The following is a 19837-nucleotide window of genomic DNA, read 5'->3' as shown; positions in this document are numbered from 1 at the left end:
TGTCAAAATAAACACAGTATCCCTTATACCAGTAAGGCTCACTTAGTTGTAAAACAACCTTCTCTCCCAAGTGAGGCTCTGGCATTGTATCTTGTTTTACTTGATAAATCTGAAATGAAAGCATATATCCAGTCTTGGAACAAGCAAGCACACTTTTATTCCCCGTTTGATTGGTTTTTTCGCCATATATTGTTTTTGTTTTGTTCTGCCCTAGAAAACAACCATGCTTTCATCAACAGCTATATGTGGTAAGGCATAAATAACCTTTTAAAACTTTTGTTTATTTTTATATTATTAGAAAAAAAAAAATATATTTGCATCAATGTTTCAAAACGGTATCAAAATTCATCAATTCATCTAAACAAATTTACCTAAATTTTCTCAGCGCCAAGAGTACTACATAAAGGAAAATGACGTCAGATAACCTTTAGGAACTGTGTGGCATTAATACTTATACAAAAATCATTTGAAATTTAGAAAAAAAATCAAATGTATAAGACACTGTTATGAAATAAAGTAAGGTTATTTTTATTATTTCATCAAATTCTAAAACAAATTGTATAAAAAAAGTAATAAAATTTTCGGAACATTATAATTATATATTTATTTAGGTATACTTGTCTTTTTTTCACTTATAAACAATTTTTTTTTTTTTTTTGATAATAACTGGGAGCAATAATCTCGATCAACCAAAACAACAAATAATAGATAACTGCAGACATTCAGAGGCAGATTTTCGACTACTGGAAGCAGGTGAGGTAGGAGTATACACTATAAAGCGCGCCAGACTTAACCACCGGTTAATATTTTACCTGAACACGTTGCCGGCAAGCGCCTGGACGATATCTGGTTTATTTGTAGTCTACAAACCTAATCCTACATGAAGGAAAAATAAGTGGTTAAAAAATCAACCAGTGGCCGCTAAAGGGTTAACAAATGGTGATAGTATCAAGGTTCAATATATTTTAATGAGAAGAATATTATTTAGTTAAATATACTATGTATTAATTAAACACTAAGTTAACATTTGGCTTCATTTTTGAAATCAATCATTTATTGATTCATTCATGTATCAGTTTAATTTATACATAAAATTTATTTTAATTTTAATTAATGTCATAAGTTTATGTTTAATTAAGTATAGATAAATTAAAGACTATATTGTAATCATTTCCCCAATATTTATTTATGGTTTACGAGTAATTGTTATTTTAAAACAAAATTAAATAGTACCAATGCAGCGTGACAACTTCACACAGGAATGATTTAAGTTCTTATTAAAAGTTTATGGATGAAAAGTTTCGGCAAAATAGAAAATTTCAAAATTTGGTAAAAAGTTTCATCGAATACTTTTTTTGAACAGGACAATTGTTTAATGAAATAATTTCGAAAATAGTCTAAAAAGTTTAATGAAAACTCTTGGGAAAATTGAAAGTTTGGTTGAATATATTTTGAAAAATTTTTAAAAAGTTTCATAGATTTTTGGACAAAAAAGCAGTATAATAAAAAGTTATGTGACAGTTTTTCGTTGTGTTGGAATAAACCTAAATTTAATTCAAAGTTATAAAATTTTATATACACGTAATAAGAAAAATATATACATTTAATATTGACAAATTCATACCTTAAGTTTTAAAACTAAAAATTTAACAATTTAATATATTAAAATTACAGATTTTATTGAGGAAAAACATAATTTGTAAATCAATAGCATTGAAATTTGATTAAGAGTGGATGCATAAGTTAAATACTTCCGTTCATACTTCTTTCCCACTTCTCAACTATATCTTTCATGATATGATTTTAAGCCAATGGCAACGGTTTGAGTATATGCAGTATCGAGCAAAAAGACAAACGAGGGAATCTAATCGTTATGAAAAGGAGACCAAAAAAGTGGCCTCTGATGGCGGACATATCCGGAAATGCGAATGCGCCAAATTTAAATTTCATGACACTTCACAATAATCATACAGTGGTGTAGGGGTTCTAATTTATCTATTTATTTGTTATATTAGATAATATTAATATTACATAATATTAATACATAATACACTTAAAATACTTTTTTTTAAACTAGGACACAATAAAGTTTTAATTAAATAATAACAATAATAGTCTAAAATGTGAAGCAATTGTTAAAAAACTTCAATAGAAAATACAAATAATCTTTCATGTGACAGTTGGGACAAACAATAACATCAGAAATGACATAACCTAACTAAATTTGATTTCTTAAACAAGGAAAGAGTCTGTCTTTCCTTGTTTAATGTGGCCTCTCAAGATGGCACTTCCTGTCTAATAATATTTTTGCCCCCACTACCTTTACATTCCCTCTTTTGTCTTTTTGCTCGATGATATGCAGTCACCCTCTTCAGGAGTGTTTTGAAGTATAATAACCATGACCAAATTTCCCCATTTGAAATGTCCTTCTATATGCAGCTATATTCTTTGAGAATACCATAGACATATAACACAAGATAGACTGATCGTTGCAATAACATTCCCCCAGTGCAATAGAGAAAACTGATGCAAAGCAATCCCTGCATCTCTTTCTAATGTGCCAGGTTTATTGACCATGTGACCTAAATGGCCAATGAGAAGGTCAAGTGGTTGATAACTATAGACCTATAACTATAGATTGATAACCTATTAGACAGAGATGCAGGGACTGCTTCGCTTCAGTTTTCTCTGTTACACTGGGGAATATGACTAAATTACAGCAGTTAGTCTATCTTGTATTATATGTCTATGAAGAATACATTTGTTTCAAATTTCAATATTTCAGATTCCTAAAGCTCATAATATGAGGATATTATCCTTATTCTTTATACTATACTCTATACTAGTACCCAATAATCTAACCTGTCATGAAATAAAAACGTTATTATCCTAAGACAGAAATGCCCCAATATGTAAAACTGTAGTGACATGTATAACAAAAACAATAAAGAAAAAATTAAATTTAAGTATAAATACAAAATCTATTGAATGTATTTAAAACCATAATAAGGAATAAAAAGTTCACCCTTTTATTATTTATCTCACCTGAATTATACTCATCTGGTTCATTCTTTAAGTCTCCCAGATTAAGAGATGTAGAAAACTGACTCTTTATACATTTTAAATCACCTTCAACAAATTCTTCCTTAATTTCAGCTTTTACTGCCATAACTAATAAACAAATAGGGATTACATCACATTGTGTATTAGGATTCTATTGTCTTACCTTCTGGTTCATTTTTTAAGTCTTCTAGATCAAGAGATGTGGAGAGCTGACTTTTTATATATCTTGAATCATCTTCAACAAACTCATTCTTAATTTCAGCTTTTACTTCCATAGCTAACAAAGGTAATTATTTACCAAGAGGGTATGCCTCAAAATTGCAATGTTTTTGTGAACTGTACCGAAAAAGGAAAGAAGCGCAATTGTTTTCTTTGGTGTAAACTAGTAAAACTGCCCAAAAATCAAGAAATGCCAAATTTACGTGAACAGCAAACAAAAATAGGACGACGTAATGATCTAAATCATAACAAACATAATTCAAAATAATACATAAGTATCACTGATTTTTACTTGTGTAAAAATACACAATAAATAAATAATGGTTAATATAAATTAGCATAACATTTGATAACATTACCGAAAGTACAAGCTGAATATAGACGCAAATGTCAACCATGGAACAAAAGGTTTGTTGGTATTGGCATGTTTCAAATATAAAGAAAAGAGCTTTTAAATAGTACATTTTGATTATATTATTTTATGATTTCTGCAATTTTAAATTTATATAAAACAAGAACGAGAAAATATTTATTTCTTTCGTTAATGTTAGCCCATAATAATATTGTTGTAAAGTATACAAGATTTTTAACTTTCAAAACAATATGGCAGACTTTGCGCACAAAGAAAAATTTTATGTACATTTGACCCTGGATAAATCCATGATACTATAAATGTCCAAAACAATTCCGTTATTACTCTACACAATCTGAGCAGACGAGCACAACAAACGATAAACAAATTTTCGATGGTCGAGCAGTTAAATTTGCGACGCAAATTCTTTCGACGGACCATTAGTTCAATACGCACGTAAAAATTTGTCAGTGAGGATTCAACCACGGAATAAATCATGATATTATGATTAAGAGTTAGTTAGTCATAGTATCATGGAATAAATAACAATTATTAGAATGCCCACTCTCTGATGCCGCCTTTGAAGTGTGTCAGCACGCGATCACCATATTTTAAACGGAAAACACAGACTCTGAGAAATTTGTCAGAAGCTACGACAGAACCGTCCATTTTTTTATACATCCTTGTCAAAAATTTTCCACTTTTATTAAAGTTGTATCGTTGTATACTCGGGTATGACTATTTTCTACTTTAAAATATATAAATCGTAATTTTAAAACTCAATTTAATATAGACATAAAAAAATTTTTGTAATAAGAGTTTATGATCAACCGTATCAAATGCACGACTAAGGTCATAAAAAAAGACCCAACACATTTAATTTATCATTTAATGCTTTATAAATAAATTGAAGACAGTCAGAAATAGCAGTATTTGTAGATGTCTTTTTTCTAAACCCGTTTTGAATAACAGGAAGAATTTTAAAATATTCTAAATAATCTGTTAATCTATTTGCATAGGCTGCTTCAAATATTTTAGAGAACTGACTTGACACACAAATCAGCCTATAGTTTGCAATATCCGTTGCAGGTCCTTTTAAAGGATTTCTTTAAAAGGACCTTTAAAATTTAGATTCCTTTAATCATTGTTGTATCCTTTGTATCATGTTTCATTAAAAACTAAAATATCATATTGTGAGTAAGAAGTATTTTCAAACAGTAGCTGAAGTTTTGTACGTAATCCTCTGACATTCTGAAAATACACCAGCGCTTTTGAAGTCTCGACTGGGGCTTTGAACCTGGTAGATATGTTTAGTTTTTTCGCATTAACTTTGGCACACCATTAACATATTTCAAAATGAGATCGAATTCACCCTTTCACTGTCTTTCTTTTAACTCATTTTTCAGTGCATTGACCTCACCTTGTTCAGTAGTTAAATCAACTTCCAGGAATACTTTTAAATCTCTACCCAACTCCCTCTTGTTTCTCAATATCAACCGAACCGTTTCAGGTGACTCTAGAGTTAGTCGTAGTGATTGATACCCATTTTTATTTCGTTTACCAATTCTAGTCGTACTGACTATTTTTATATCAGAACCAGCTAAGCCAGACAGCATTTCCTTAGCTTTAGAGGTGTCATCTTCCTCACCATCTTGAGGCATATTAAAGATCGTAAGATTGTAAGATCTCTTTTGTCTCTCGGACACTTCATACAAAACACTGCCGTGCACCAATGTGGAACTGTAATTATTGTCGTTTTCTGTATTTGATGTAGAGGTGGTATTTTTTATAAAGGTAAGATCCTTCTTAATGTCTTCAAATGATGGTAGTAAAACTGGTTTTCAAACTCTTGACTTCATCGTTTACCTCACGAATCTGGTTTTCAAACTCCTCCATTTTTTGACAGTTTGCACTTTTGATTTCACTTAGTGTATCTTCTACTGCTTTTACACGGTTGGTTAGTGTAACTGCCCTTTTGATTCCTGGCACGCAGTCACAAAACGTCAACACAAATATGGCATAATTCGGGTGGCCAGAAGTAGACACCTTATCTCTGTCGAGCTAATTCCAGTGCAGTTTTTGCATAAAACATTTTTGCAAATGTCACAAAGGTAACCAAAAACATCCCCTGTACCTTTATTAGGTTCTTTAAAAACACGGATCTTGGAACATTTGCCACATGTTCCTGCCACCTTTTAAGGTTATGTCAACAAAGTGAAATAATGAGGCAAGTGCAAGAGAAATCATTAAAATATAACAAACCGGCATATCTACGTTCTGTAAACCTTAATAAGGCATTTGACCGGGTCAAATAAAGAACGTTATGCACTTATTATATGTAAGAGAGATACCTTTAGGAGTAATTAAAACGATCGAAAATATCTTCCAAACCAAAACAATAAAAATAAAAATAGATGAACTAACTGACCCTATTCAAGCTGGCAATGGGATAAAACAGGGAGATTTCCTGAGTCTTCTATTGTTCAACCTGATTATGAATGAAATAATAAATGGGAGAAAAACTACTTAAAATAATCTGCCATGCATACTACTCTCTCAAAGTGAAGATGATTTACAACATATGCTGCACCAATTTAATATAACCGCCAGAAAATATAACATGTTAATTTCCCCAAAAAAGACAAAATGCATGGTTATAACAACAAATTTACTAAGATGTAAATTGGAGCTGGAATGTCAGATAATAGAACAAGTGATGGAGTTTAAATATCTAGGCATTACATTATCTAGCTATGGAAAGCTCGAAACAGAAGTGGAAGATCAAGTAAATAGAGCAGACAGAGCCGCAGGTAGTTTAAATGAAATAATATGGAGAAATAAAAATATCGGGAGAGAAATGAAAGGCAGAATTTACAAAACAGTCATCACACCAACAATGACATACGCGGCAGAAATACGACCTGACACAGACAGGACAAAAAGAATGTTAGAAACAGCAGAGATAAAAACACTTGGAAAAATTGATGGCAAAACAAGGTGGAGAACATCAAGGACTGGGTAAGAAATAGAAGAGTATAATAGAACGATTATGTAAGCCGAATGACAACAAATAGAGTAGTAAAGACGGCAAGAGACGGTTCCCCAATAGGAAGACCACGAAAACGATGGAACGACAACTATGTAACTGGAGGCACATTGAAAAAGAGACAGAACCATGTCTACATAAAAAGAAGAAGACAATTATTTTGTTAATCACAGCTTCTTTTGTTAGTCATAGTGTGGCGCCACCTATTAGTTATATTGCGATTTAAAATGACAAACATTGTTTTTAAGGTCTTTCCGTACAATTTTTTAAAAATTATCTTTTACACAAACCCTCTCCTGATAATAACAAACACAACAAAAAAAAGAATGATCTAATTTGGTACAGTCGTTCTGAAGTGATACCCGTACAAACATTTCGGCGATTCATTTTTATTAATATAGATATGTGATACTAGTACGAATACATTGTCTTAATTTAATTTTTAAATGTGATTTCAATAAATTTTTAACACTATGTTTATTTACCTAAAGCTGTTTTCAGTTCCTGCAAAAATATCCATAATCTTCTGCCAAGCAGACTTTTTGAATACTTTATTTTTGTAATCTGGACACTTCATGTCCCAGATGCATCGTCTTTTTTCAACTTCATTAATAAACAATTCTGTGTCAACAAATTCAACTTCCATTATATACCGATGTTTAAAAACACACTAATGGTTTCACGTCAGAACTGGGAAAAATCGCGCGTTGGATTGATCATGTGTACTATCAAATGCCCACTCTAGTAAATCGAAACGCGCTGGAAACGCAGCGGTTGAAGTGAAAACTGCAATCTGTGCTATTAACTATTTTTGTTATGGAACGGCATCGAAATACCTCAGCAACATAGACAGATGGCGGAAAAGCAGAAATCTATCCAAGAACACTCTTCATTTGTCGAAGTTACTAACAGAACATCCGAGTTAATTTGTGCCACACAAATGAGGCTTCATGCGAATGGTGTGCCCTTCAGTTCCATCTGAAGCGATCACAGCAAAGTCTCTAGAGCGAGCAGCTAATTGCTAAGGGGCTTTTAAAGAGGCTCAAAAACTAGCGTAACCAGGTATCGTCTCTACAAATGGCAGTAATACTGCTAGGTGCTTTTTCCAACATCCACTGATATCTAGCTTCCAGCACATGGAAACAACTGTACAAAAAGATGTACTAACAGGGGTGAAAGCTCTGGTCTTTAAGTCATCTTTAAATGCACAATCCGATTGCGACACGTATGAAAGTGACATGGACATAAGCGACGAATGTGATTATGAAAAACTTAAAGAAATTTCTTCATAATACCACATATCCAAATTTTTTAATACTGATTACTATACCCACTAATATGTAGTATTATCACTAAAAATTGCATTGCAAGGTTTAAGGTAGCACTTAAACCTAGAACTTAGAACTAAAACTTAGAACATTGCTTAAAACAAATTTCGCACTTGTAAGGTTCTTCTCCAGTGTGCGATCTCGAATGTGTATTTAAATAACGTTTTGTTGTAAACAACTGTAAACAAATTTCGCACTTGTAACGTTTTTGTCCAGTGTGCAATATCATATGCTGTTTCAAATTAGTTTTCTGAGAAAATTGCTTGAAGCAAATTCCATACTTGTACGGATTTTCTACAGTGTGCAATATCATATGCTTTTTTAAAAGTGCTTGTCCGAGAAAACTGCTTAAAACAAAATTTGCACTTGTAAGGTTTTTCTCCAGTGTGCAATCTCAAATGTGTTTTTAAATTACAAGCAACAATAAACTGCTTTAAACAAATTTCGCACTTGTAAAGATTTTCTCCAGTATGCGATCTGAAATGCGTTTTTAAACTACCTTTCTGAGAAAACCGCTTAAAACAAATTTCGCATTTGTAAGTTTTTTCTCCAGTGTGCAATCTAAAATGTTTTTTCAAACTACTTTTCTGAGAAAACTGCTTAAAACAAATTTCGCACTTGTAAGGATTTTCTGCAGTGTGTACACTCAAATGTCTTTTCAAATAAACTGCTTCACTAAACTACTTAAAACAAATTTCACACTTGTAAGTTTTTTTTCCAGTGTGCAATCTCATATGTGTTTTTAAACTACTTTTCTGAGAAAACTGCTTGGAACACACTTGTAAGGAGTTTCTCCAGTGTGCAATCTCAAATGTGTTTTTAAACCACTTTTCTGAGAAAACTGCTGGAAACAAATTCCACACTTGTAAGTTTTTTCTCCAGTGTGCAATCTCATATGTATTTTTAAACTACTCTTTTCTGAGAAAACTACTTGGAACAAATTTCACACTTGTAAGGAGTTCCTCTTGTGTGCAATCTCAAATGTTTTTCCAAACTACTTTTCTGAGTAAACTGCTTGGAACAAATTCCACACTTGTAAGGAGTTTCTCCAGTGTGCAATCTCAAATGTGTTTTTAAACTACTTTTCTGAGAAAACTGCTTGGAACAAATTCCACACTTGTAAGGAGTTTCTCCAGTGTGCACTCTCAAATGTGTTTTCAAACTACTTTTCTGAGAAAACTGCTTGGAACAAATTCCACACTTGTAAGGAGTTTCTCCAGTGTGCACTCTCAAATGTGTTTTCAATCTACTTTTCTGAGAAAACTGCTTGGAACAAATTCTACACTTGTAAGGAGTTTCTCCAGTGTGCAATCTAAAATGTTTTTTCAAACTATTTTTCTGAGAAAGTTGCTTGAAAAAAATTTCACATTTAAATGTTTTTTCTTCAACAAGTCGACTCATATGTTGTTCCTCATTACATGAATGTATTGACATTGTTTTCATAGTTTCTGATGTGTGCTTTTCGTCGAGAAACCCTGAAATAAAAATAAAAATTAAAATGATTTAATTTTAAGGAAAGATTTAATGCAATATTTTTGTAATCCCACTATATATTTAATATACTATGCTCACATATCAACTAGTACATAATAGGTAGTAGCATATAACTGGCCATTGTTATAAGCAAATTAATAATAGCTAAGGGTAGCAATATTTACACATAATAGGTGTTGTAAAAACACTACAGTTGTGTGTCTAAACTATCTACTATTATATATATATATATATATATATATATATATATAATATATACATATATATATATATATTATATATATATATATAATATATACATATATATATATATATATATATATATAATATATATATATATATATATTATATATATATATTATATATATATATATATATATATATATATATATATATATATATATATATATATATATATATATATATATATATATATATATATATATATATATATATATATATATATATATATATATATATATATTGAGGGTTATTGGGATTTGCAGCGGTGAAATAAGTGTACTCTTTTAACTAAGTTTCAAGCTTTCGAAAATGTTTATTTTCATCATCAGGAAAAACTGAAATTAAGTGCTACTGTTAGTAAAGCATCCTCGAAATCTATTAAGAGTGTAAAGATTGTAAAAAGAAACTGACGTTATTGAGATTTGTCTTTCGTGGATGTTCTACTCACAGGTGACAAATTCACGCACCACTCATTGATTGAGTCAATTATTAAAATATATAAAAATTGCATGGTGTAAAAGACCAAAATTGATAAATTATTTTACTTTAACACATAAGAAAAAGACAATTACAACGATTTAAAAAGGCCACGTGTGCCGGCCAACAGTGGAGTGTTAGGTCACAGTTTAACCACAAATCTTTTTAACCACATTCTTTTTATACTATGGTTAGGTTAAGAGTAGCTGTCATTCCTGGACATGGCAAATGACAGTACTTCTTTTTATTTTCATTACATAAGACAAAGAAAATAAGAAGAAGTACTGTCATTTGCCATGTGCAGGAATGACAACTACACTTAACCTAACACTCCACTGTTGGCCGGCACACGTGGCCTTTTTAAATCGTTGTAATTGTCTTTTTCTTATGTGTTAGAGTAAGTTTGGTCTTTTACACCATGCAATTTTTATATATTTTAATAATTGACTCAATCAATGAGTGGTGCGTGAATTTGTCACCTATGAGTAGAACATCCACGAAAGACAAATCTCAATAACGTAAGTTTCTTTTTACAACCTTTACACTCTTAATAGATTTCGAGGATGCTTTACTAACAGTAGCACCTAATTTCAGTTTTTCCTGATGATGAAAATAAACATTTTCGAAAGCTTGAAACTTAGTTAAAGGAGTACACTTATTGCACCGCTGCAAATCCCAATAAACCTCAAAGCTACGTTTTCTAACGTTGTCAGCAAAGACTTCTTTTCCTTTATATATATATATTTGGGATTCTACAGTATTCACTGCCTTCCCTCGCTCAACCGTTTCCCCCTCTCTCTGTTGTCCCAATCTCCATCGTTTAGGCCTAAGTCTTATGGCGTCGTCAACTTCGTTCCTCCAGGATCTTCGGGGTCGTCCTATTTTCCTCCTTCCTATAGAGCTCCATTCTGTTATTCTCCTTATCCATCTGCTGTCGCTAGTTCTTCATACATGTCCATACCACTTTAGTCTTTTTTGTTCTATATATGTTAGTATGTCTGCTTCTATTGATGTTCTTTGGTTTAATTCGTCATTACTTCTCCTATCCATTCTTGTTACTCAGCAGCATCTTCGCAGGCATTCCATCTCTGTTGCTACTATCTTACTGCTGTTTTTCTTGTTTATAATCCAATTTTCATCCCCATATGTCATAATACTTCGCACTAATGTTTTATAAATCTGTGTTTTTGTCTTCATATTTAAGTGTCTATCCCACCATACTGAGTTAAGTTGTCGGATTGCTATTCTTGTTTGGCCTAATCTTTGCTTAATTTCTTCCTCTGTTGTTGCCTTTTTCATGATTATAAACCCAAGTATTTGAATTTATCCTTTCCTTTGATTGTTACGTTGTCGTCAATCTGTAGATCTTCTATGTCTTCTTCACTTGTAGATAGGTACTCTGTTTTCACGAGGCTAATATCTAGGCCAGCCTTGTTATATTCTTCTCGTAATTTCTTCATCATATAACTGAGGTCCTCTTGGTCTTGTGCAATCACTACTTGATCGTCTGCGAAGCTTAGCGTATATAGGTATTCGTTTCGTACCAGCACTCCTATGCCTTCGCATTTTCTTTTCCATGTAGTTAAGGTTTTCTCTAAGTATATTTTGAATAGAGTTGGAGATGTGGAACAACCCTGCAGGAGCCCTTTTGTTGTGGTGAAGTCTCCTATAATTCTTGTTCCCATTTTAAGGGACACTTTATTTTCTTTATACAGAGCGTTTTGTAGCTTCTATGAATTCCGTCTGTATTTCAATTTGTACATTGCCTCCCATAGTTCTGACTTTGGTACAGAGTCATACGCCATTCTCAGGTCCACAACTGCCAAATGTATATCTCTATTTTTTGCTTTTTTCTTTTCCAACAGTTGCTCCAGTGTGTATATGTGGTCTATGCAGGATCTTCCTGCCATGAAGCCTGCCTGATCGTCCCCGATTTTGCCTTTTATCGCTTGCTTTATCTTTTCTCGCAGTATCTCCCCATATAATGTTACTATTGATGATATTACGCTTATTCCTCTCTAGTTTTCGCATCGTTTTCTATCTCCTTTCTTAAATATAGATATCATATATGCCTCCGTCCATTCCTTTGGGAACTGTTCTCAATTTATGGCTTCCTGAAATATCCATTTTATCATCCGGTATAATTTTTTTGAGCCATACTTTATAAGCTAGGTGAGATGCCTCCAGGTTCCTGTGCTTTCTTATTTTTGATTGCTTTTATGGCTGTTCTCATTTCCCTATCTGTTATTTCTATTTCTTGTTGTGGGCATCTGCTTCGTCTTCGCCTGTTTTCTCTTCCAATGAATTGTGGTCTTTGTTCTGTTAACAGTTCCTTGTAATAGTCCTTTCATTTTTTGTCCTGTATATTTCCCAAATTAAATTTTTTCTTTTGAGTTTTGTTTCAATCCTCTCAGTACTTTCCATGACTCCGAATTTCTTGTACCTCATATGTATGCCTCATACCTCAATATTTAAGCAGGTTTTTTCCCATTCTTCATTCTTTTGTTGTGTTATTTGTTTTTTCGCTTCTCTATCTTTTTCTCTATATTCTTTATAAACTTCATCGTTGTTTGTAGTCAGCCATTTTCTGTATAGTTGCTTTTTTTCTTCAATTATTATTTTTGTTGGTTCATTTATTTCATAAGTGCTGTTTATTTGTTATATGTTCTTTCGCTCCAATATTTCTCTCGTATATTTCTTCAGTGTTGCCGTATCTGAATTCTATTCTTTTTTGGTCTAGACGTTGTTTGTAGTTCTCTTAATGATTGTTCTTGGAGTAGTTCTATATTGTATTGTTTTTCTCTTATAGTGTTCAACGGTTCATCTGTAGAGGGGGTCTTGTTATGTTTCCAATTAATGCCCATTTTTGCTGTCAGTAGTTTATGGTCAGTTCCACATTCTGCTCCTCTTCTGACTATCACATCTTTTATCTTTATTGTGGTATCTTGTTTGACTATTATGTAGTCTATTATCGATTTCAGCTTTCGTGTTTCTTGCGTCCATGTATATTTATGAATATTTTAATGTCTGAAGAATCCGTTGGTGATTTTTAGGTTGGTTAGTTCGCATAATTCAATCAGACGTTCTCCGTTATCGTTTTGTTCATCCTCTTCAAATTTCCCTACTACTTTATCGTTTTCTTTCCTTCGGGTTCTGCCGTTAAGGTCTCCTGTTATAATTATCTCCACGTTCTTCTTGATTAGCTCTATTTTGTTCTAAGTTGTTCCGTGAAATTTTCTTTTTCTACTCTCAGGGAATCGTCTGTTGAACTGAAAGAATCGATACTCGTACTCCGAGTATCACTGTTTCTTTACTGTATATGTCTATATGCATTTTAATTATCCTCTCGTTGATTGGTTCCCATGTTGTCACCCTGTTCTTCCACTTATTTTTGATTAGTATGGCTCCCTCTGTGGATTTCCACCCGGGGATGTGTTTCCGTATTTGGATTTTTCATGTTGCGAGTTTTGTTTTTCTTACCTTTACGTTTTTCTGTGTGTTAGGTTGCTAATTCCTAACCCAGCTGCTCTGCTCTTGAGACTGTTAACCGGTTTTCACCTGTACCCCAGGCAGGGACCCTCACAGGGTGCTATTAGCTGGATCAGCTGAACCCTGCTTTTTCTTAGAGGTGTTACTCCTCTATCCCTCCTCTTTTATCTGGGCTTGCAGCTGCATCAGTTATAGAGCTACTTAATTCACCCCATACCAATACAGGCAGAGTTTATCTACTATTCTTACCTTTAAAATGTTTATAATTTCTCATATATTTTTATTTTACTTTTTTGTTGTTCAATATATCTGTAACATTTATTTTAACAAATGCCGGTAGTATCAAGTCAAATTAGTGGTCATTAAGAAGAATGATGCGCATACCTTGGGTGGATAGAGTTCGAAACGATGACGTCCTTAAGAGAGCCGGCGTGGAAAGAGAACTCTTTAAATTAATTAAAAAACGCAAGATTGGTTACCTTGGGCACATATTGAGAGGAGCAAAATATGAAATACCACAGTTAATCCTATAAGGGAAGATCGAAGGTAGGAGAGGAGCCGGCCGCAAACAATTATCCTGGTTAAGGAATATTAAAGAATGGACAGGAATTCACAATACAGGCGAGCTGTGTCACGCCGCCAAGAACAGAATTCTAGTAATGAGATAGTCGCCTACGCACTTTGGTGTATGGCATGTTAAGAAGAAGAAGAAGGTAATATCAAGGTTCAATATATTTTAATGAGAAGAATATTATTTAGTTGAATATACTATTTATTAATTAAACACTAAGTTAACATTTGGCTTCATTCTTGAAATCAATCATTTATTGATTCATTCATATATGAGTTTAATTTATACATAAAATTTATTTTAATTTTAATTAATGTCATAAGTTTAATTAAGTATAGATAAATTAAACACTATATTGCAATCATTTCCCCAATATTTATTCATGGTGTACGAGTAATTGTTATTTTAAACCAAAATTAAATAGTACCCATGCAGTGTGACAACTTCACACAGAGTATTCATGAAAATTACTGTTAAATATTTCAAAAAGAATTCAGGAATGCTTTTAGTTCTTATTAAAAGTTGATGGATGAAAAGTTTCGGCAAAATAGAAAATTTCAAAATTTGGTAAAAAAGTTTCATTGAATACTTTTTTGAACAGGACAATTGTTTAATAAAAAAAATAGTCTAAAAAGGTTAATCAAAACTCTTGGGAAAATTGAAATTTTTGGTTGAATATATTTTGAAAATTGTTTAAAAAGTTTCGTAGATTTTTGGACAGGAAAACAGTATAATAAAAAGTTACGTGACAGTTTTTCCTTGTGTTGGAATAAACCTAAATTTAATTCAAAGTTATAAAATTTTATATATACGTAATAAGAAAAATATATATGTACTTTTGTGGGCCTGCGTAGCGCAAGCGGTAGGATGCTTGCCTCGCATGCCGGTGGTCCGGAGTTCGAATCCTACCGCCGGCAAGAACAACTAGACATTTTTAAAATGTCTATAGGCCCCAGGTCGACTCAGCCTGAATAAAATGAGTACCTTGGGTAAAACCAGGGGTAATAATAGGCGGTTGAAGCATAGCACTGGCCATGTTACCTTCCTTGTATACCGTAGGCCCTAGATATAGCAGACTACCCTGCTATACTCCCAAAGCCGCGAGCGGTAAAAAACGGGAGACTATTATTATTATATATATGTACTTTTAATATTGAAAATTTCATACCTTTGTAAGTTTGAAAACTAAAAATTTAACAATTTAATATACAGTATACTCCCTCTATAACGAACACGGTTATTACGAGGTTTCGCTTATAACGAGATACATTAGATGTCCCGTGAAATTTCTATTGAACTATAACCGTCTATAGCGAGGCAAATTTGGTTATAACGAGAGACAATAAGATTCAAAAACGTGTTTTTTACGTTTTTGGTCGGGTCGTGGCTATAAATAAATACCTTTTCAAACAGCCCCTCAATAAACTTAACTGCAGCCCGCAATAAACTTCTTTACAATGAATAAATACAACTGTTTCACATCTTTAGAAAATATGATAGAATGATACTGGACCATTTAAAGCAGTTAAAAATGACAGAGTTCTTAAAATTGCAGAAGCAATAGTTTATGATATCCTTGAAAATACGATTTATACATTATGTAGTTGGAAACAAATATAAGTAGATTTTTTGTTTTAACGTATATCATTGATAATAAAAGTAAACAACTCTTTTATGTTTTAATATATTTCATTGACAATAAAAGTAAATAACTTTTTTTCAAAAACGCCATTCAAACAATATTTATTAGCATCTTATATTGCTCCGAATGGCTTCACTATAGGAAGTTAATAGTTTAGAAAACTACAGATTCATATGTATGCACAGTATTATTATTGTCTGATATAATGAGATCGTCTTATAACGAGGTAATTAGTCTGTCATTTCAGTTCTCGTTATAGAGGGAGTCTACTGTATTAAAAATACAGATTTTATTGAGGAAAAAAACATAATTTGTAAATCAATAGCATTGAAATTTGATTAGTGGATGCATAAGTTAAATAGTTCGTTCATACTTCTTTCCCAATTCCCCTAACTATATCTTTCATGATATGATTTTAAGCCAATGAAAACAGTTTGAATTTATGCAGTCACTCTCTTCAGGAGTGTTTTGAAGTATAATAACCATGGCCAAATTCCCCCATTTGAAATGTCCTTCTATATGCAGCTATATTCTTTAAGAATACCATAGACATATAATACAAGATAGACTGATTGTTGCAATACCATTCCCCCAGTGCGACAGAGAAAACTGATGCAAAGCAGTCCCTGCATCTCTTTCTAATGTGCCAAGTTTATTGACCATGGGACCTAAATAACAAATGAGAAGGTCACGTGGTTGATAACTCTGGCCTATTACACAGAGATGCAGGGACTGCTTCGTGTCAGTTTTCTCTGTTGCACTGGGGAATGTGACTAAATTACAGCAGTTAGTCTATCTTGTATTATATGTCTATGAAGAATACATTTGTTTCAAATTTCAATATTTCAGATTAATAAAGCTCATAATATGAGAATATTATCCTTATTCTTTATACTATACTCTATACTAGTACTCAATAATCTAACCTGTCATAAACTAAAAACATTATTATCCTAAGACAGAAATGCCCCAATATGTAAAACTGTAGTGACACTTATAACAAAAACAATAAAGAAAAAATTAAATTTAAGTACTAAGACGGAATCTATTGAATGTATTTAAAACCATAATAAGGAATAAAAGGTTCACCCTTTTATTATTTATCTCACCTGAATTATACTCATCTGGTTCATTCTTCAAGTCTCCCAGATTAAGAGATGTAGAAAACTGACTCTTTATACATTTTAAATCACCTTCAACAAATTCTTCCTTAATTTCAGCTTTTACTGCCATAACTAATAAACAAATAGGGATTACATCACATTGTATATTAGGATTCTATTGTCTTACCTTCTGGTTCATTTTTTAAGTCTTCCAGATTAAGAGATGTGGAGAGCTGACTTTTTATATATCTTGAGTCATCTTCAACAAACTCATTCTTAATTTCAGCTTTTACTTCCATAGCTAACAGGGGTAATTATTTACCAAGAGGGTATGCCTCAAAACTGCAATGTTTTTGTGAACTGTGTCGAAAAAGGAAAGCAGGGCAAATGTTAATGTTTTCTTTGGTGTAAACTAGTAAAACTGTCCAAAAATCAAGAAATACCACAAAAATTTACGTGAACAGCAAACAAAAATAGGACGACGTAATTATCTAAATCATAACAAACATAATTAAAAATAATACATAAGTATCACTGATTTTTTCTTGTGTAAAAATACATAATAAATAAATAATGGTTAATATAAATTAACATAACATTTGATAACATTTACCGAAAGTACAAGCTGATTAGCTGAATATAGACGCAAAATGTCAATCATGGAACAAAATATTACGGTTTGTCAGTGTTGGCATGTTTTTAAAATATATATGTTGTATGCTTCAAATATAAAGAAAAAAAAGCTTTTAAAAAGTACATTTTGATTACCTATATTATTTTATGATTTCTGCAATTTTTAATTTATATAAAACAAGAACGAAAAAATATTTATTTCTTTCGTTAAATAATATTGTTGTAAAGTAGGTATACAAGATTTTTACCTGGCAGATTTTGCGCACAAAGAAAAATTTTATGTACATTTGACCCTGGATAAATTCATGATACTATAAATGCCCAAAACAATTCCGTTATTACTCTACACAATCTGAGCAGACGAGCACAACAAACGATAAACAAATTTTCGATGGTCGAGCAGTTAAATTTGCGACGCAAATTCTGTCGACGATCCATTAGTTCAATACGCACGTAAAAATTTGTCAGTGAGGATTCAACCATGGAATAAATAACAATCAGAATGCCCACTCTCTGATGCCGCCTTTGAAGTGTGTCAGCACGCAATTGCCATATTTTAAACGGAAAACACAGAGTCTGATTGAGAAATTTGTCAGAAGCTACGACAGAACCGTACATTTTTTTATACATCCTTGTCAAAATTTTCCACTTTTATTAAAGTTGTATACTCGGGTACGACTATTTTCTACTTTAAAATATATAAATCGTAATTTTAAAAATCAATTTAATATTAACATAAAAACAATCTTATATAATATTTTATATATAACACTAATCCCAAACAGTAAACACCCTAACATACGCTACCACTACACTTTTTAATGCACACCAGATAAAATTTCACAGAACAACACTTATTCCGTTTAAATCATGGCTGATTCCGTCTTCGCGAACAGAGCAGAGTGGACATTCTGCTTGTTTTATTATTCTGTGACTCAACTTAACGTAACTAAACCTAACCTAACCAAACCTAACCATATCTAACATAAAAACATCGAGCAAAAAGACCGATGCATAAAACTGTTAACAAACCAGTATTTTTTTGTTAAAAATATGTAAGAATAAAACATAGACATGAATAAAATGTTTTAATCCTACTGAACTGTGTTTATAAATTTATTTTATTAACTTTATTTATTCTAAAATGTTCTACACTTTACAACACTTTATGAGTATATTTACATACATTTATTTATTTAATCTTACATAGAAAACACTTAAATATTAATTTATTTACACTTATATAATTTATTTAAAACATTCACACCGGTTACAATTTAAATAGCCGCGCGAACAATTTATTAATTGGCACTTGTTCTTGACTGTCCTTTTATCCAAATCGTCCGTTTTATACCTGACTTGTTTGTCTAGAAATTTCTGCCGGCTTCGATCGGTACGCTGGTGTATTATTCGATCCTCATCTCGAAACTTCCAATAGCAGGTATAAGCGACGACCCTATATGACTCATATTTATCGTAACACTACATTTTTTGAAAATGTAGATACAATTTTACCATAGTAGTTATTAATACACTAGTGATTTTGCCCGTCGCATGCGAAGGGAGATCCAATCAATTGCCGTCTACAGTCACTCACTACATTAACTTAAAAAAAAATTAAAAAGGCGCGTGACACTGGGAAAGTGACGACAGAAGTGAGTACTTGTTATAGCGCGTTATTACTATGTGGGTTAATGAAATTTTACGTCTGCTTATTACTGCATTGTTAATATTTTTATAATAACACCACACATTTAAGTTCTTTAAAAACCTTAATTTTTTCTTTAACAATTTTGTTAATTAATTTTAGTAATTTTTAAAATTTGTTAAATATATAGAATTTATTCATTATTTACATTTTCGGTATTATTGTGTATTTATATTTAATAACTTCATTTTAATTATCATTATATTTAATTTTGTTTAATTTTATTTTTTTAAATTTTATTTAACTTTATTTAATTTTATTTAGTTTAATTTAATTTTGCCTAATTTTATTTAATTTTATTTACTTTTACTTAATTTTATCTAATTCTGTTTAATGTAATTTAATTTTATTTAATTCTATTTACCTTTATTTAATTTTATTTACTTTTATTTAATTCTAATAAATTTTATTTAATTTTACTAAATTTTATTTAGTTTTTTTAAATTTTTATTTAATTTTAATTTAATTT

At 31.6% G+C, this 19837-nt stretch overlaps 2 protein-coding genes across 5 annotated transcripts in view; both read right to left on the bottom strand.

The window, feature by feature from the left end:
• Window positions 1–7297, bottom strand: part of LOC140450266 (uncharacterized) — a 36839-nt gene extending 29542 nt beyond the window's left edge. For 3 of the 4 annotated variants that reach the window (XR_011951998.1, XR_011951997.1, XM_072543790.1), the window contains exons 1-2: window positions 3227–3646; window positions 3046–3171 (exon numbers count right to left, since the gene is read on the bottom strand). Coding sequence is in view for 1 of the 4 variants with exons in the window: in XM_072543790.1 (XP_072399891.1) it covers window positions 3046–3171; window positions 3227–3338 (238 nt within the window). In the remaining 3 variants the exon portion in view is untranslated. Of the gene's footprint in view, window positions 1–3045; window positions 3172–3226; window positions 3647–7165 lie in introns of those variants that run through there. The other variant, XR_011951999.1, reaches the window with a different exon arrangement.
• LOC140450267 (uncharacterized) lies at window positions 4639–17662 on the bottom strand. The gene is made up of 3 exons (XM_072543791.1): window positions 17215–17662; window positions 17034–17159; window positions 4639–9483 (listed from the first exon to the last, which is right to left on the bottom strand). Exons 1-3 carry the CDS (start codon window positions 17324–17326, stop codon window positions 8936–8938), a joined length of 786 nt encoding a protein of 261 aa, XP_072399892.1. The 5' UTR covers window positions 17327–17662; the 3' UTR covers window positions 4639–8935.
• Between the last annotated feature and the right edge of the window lie 2175 nt (window positions 17663–19837).

The sequence above is a fragment of the Diabrotica undecimpunctata genome, chromosome 9 (assembly GCF_040954645.1).
Source record: "Diabrotica undecimpunctata isolate CICGRU chromosome 9, icDiaUnde3, whole genome shotgun sequence".
NCBI classification, from domain to species: domain Eukaryota; kingdom Metazoa; phylum Arthropoda; class Insecta; order Coleoptera; family Chrysomelidae; genus Diabrotica; species Diabrotica undecimpunctata.
The sequence above is the reverse complement of the archived record's forward strand: the minus strand, read 5'-3'. Positions and strand labels throughout refer to the sequence as shown.

Excerpts from the sequence above, each read along its gene's own strand:
- LOC140450267 (XM_072543791.1), bottom strand. The coding sequence starts at position 17,326 with ATGGAAGTAAAAGCTGAAATTAAGAATGAGTTTGTTGAAGATGACTCA. Across the intron at positions 17,160-17,214 it reads CTTAAAAAATGAACCAGAAG|TTATGGCAGTAAAAGCTGAA; the intron begins GTAAGACAATAG and ends TTTGTTTATTAG. Across the intron at positions 9,484-17,033 it reads ACCAGATGAGTATAATTCAG|GGTTTCTCGACGAAAAGCAC; the intron begins GTGAGATAAATA and ends TTTTTATTTCAG.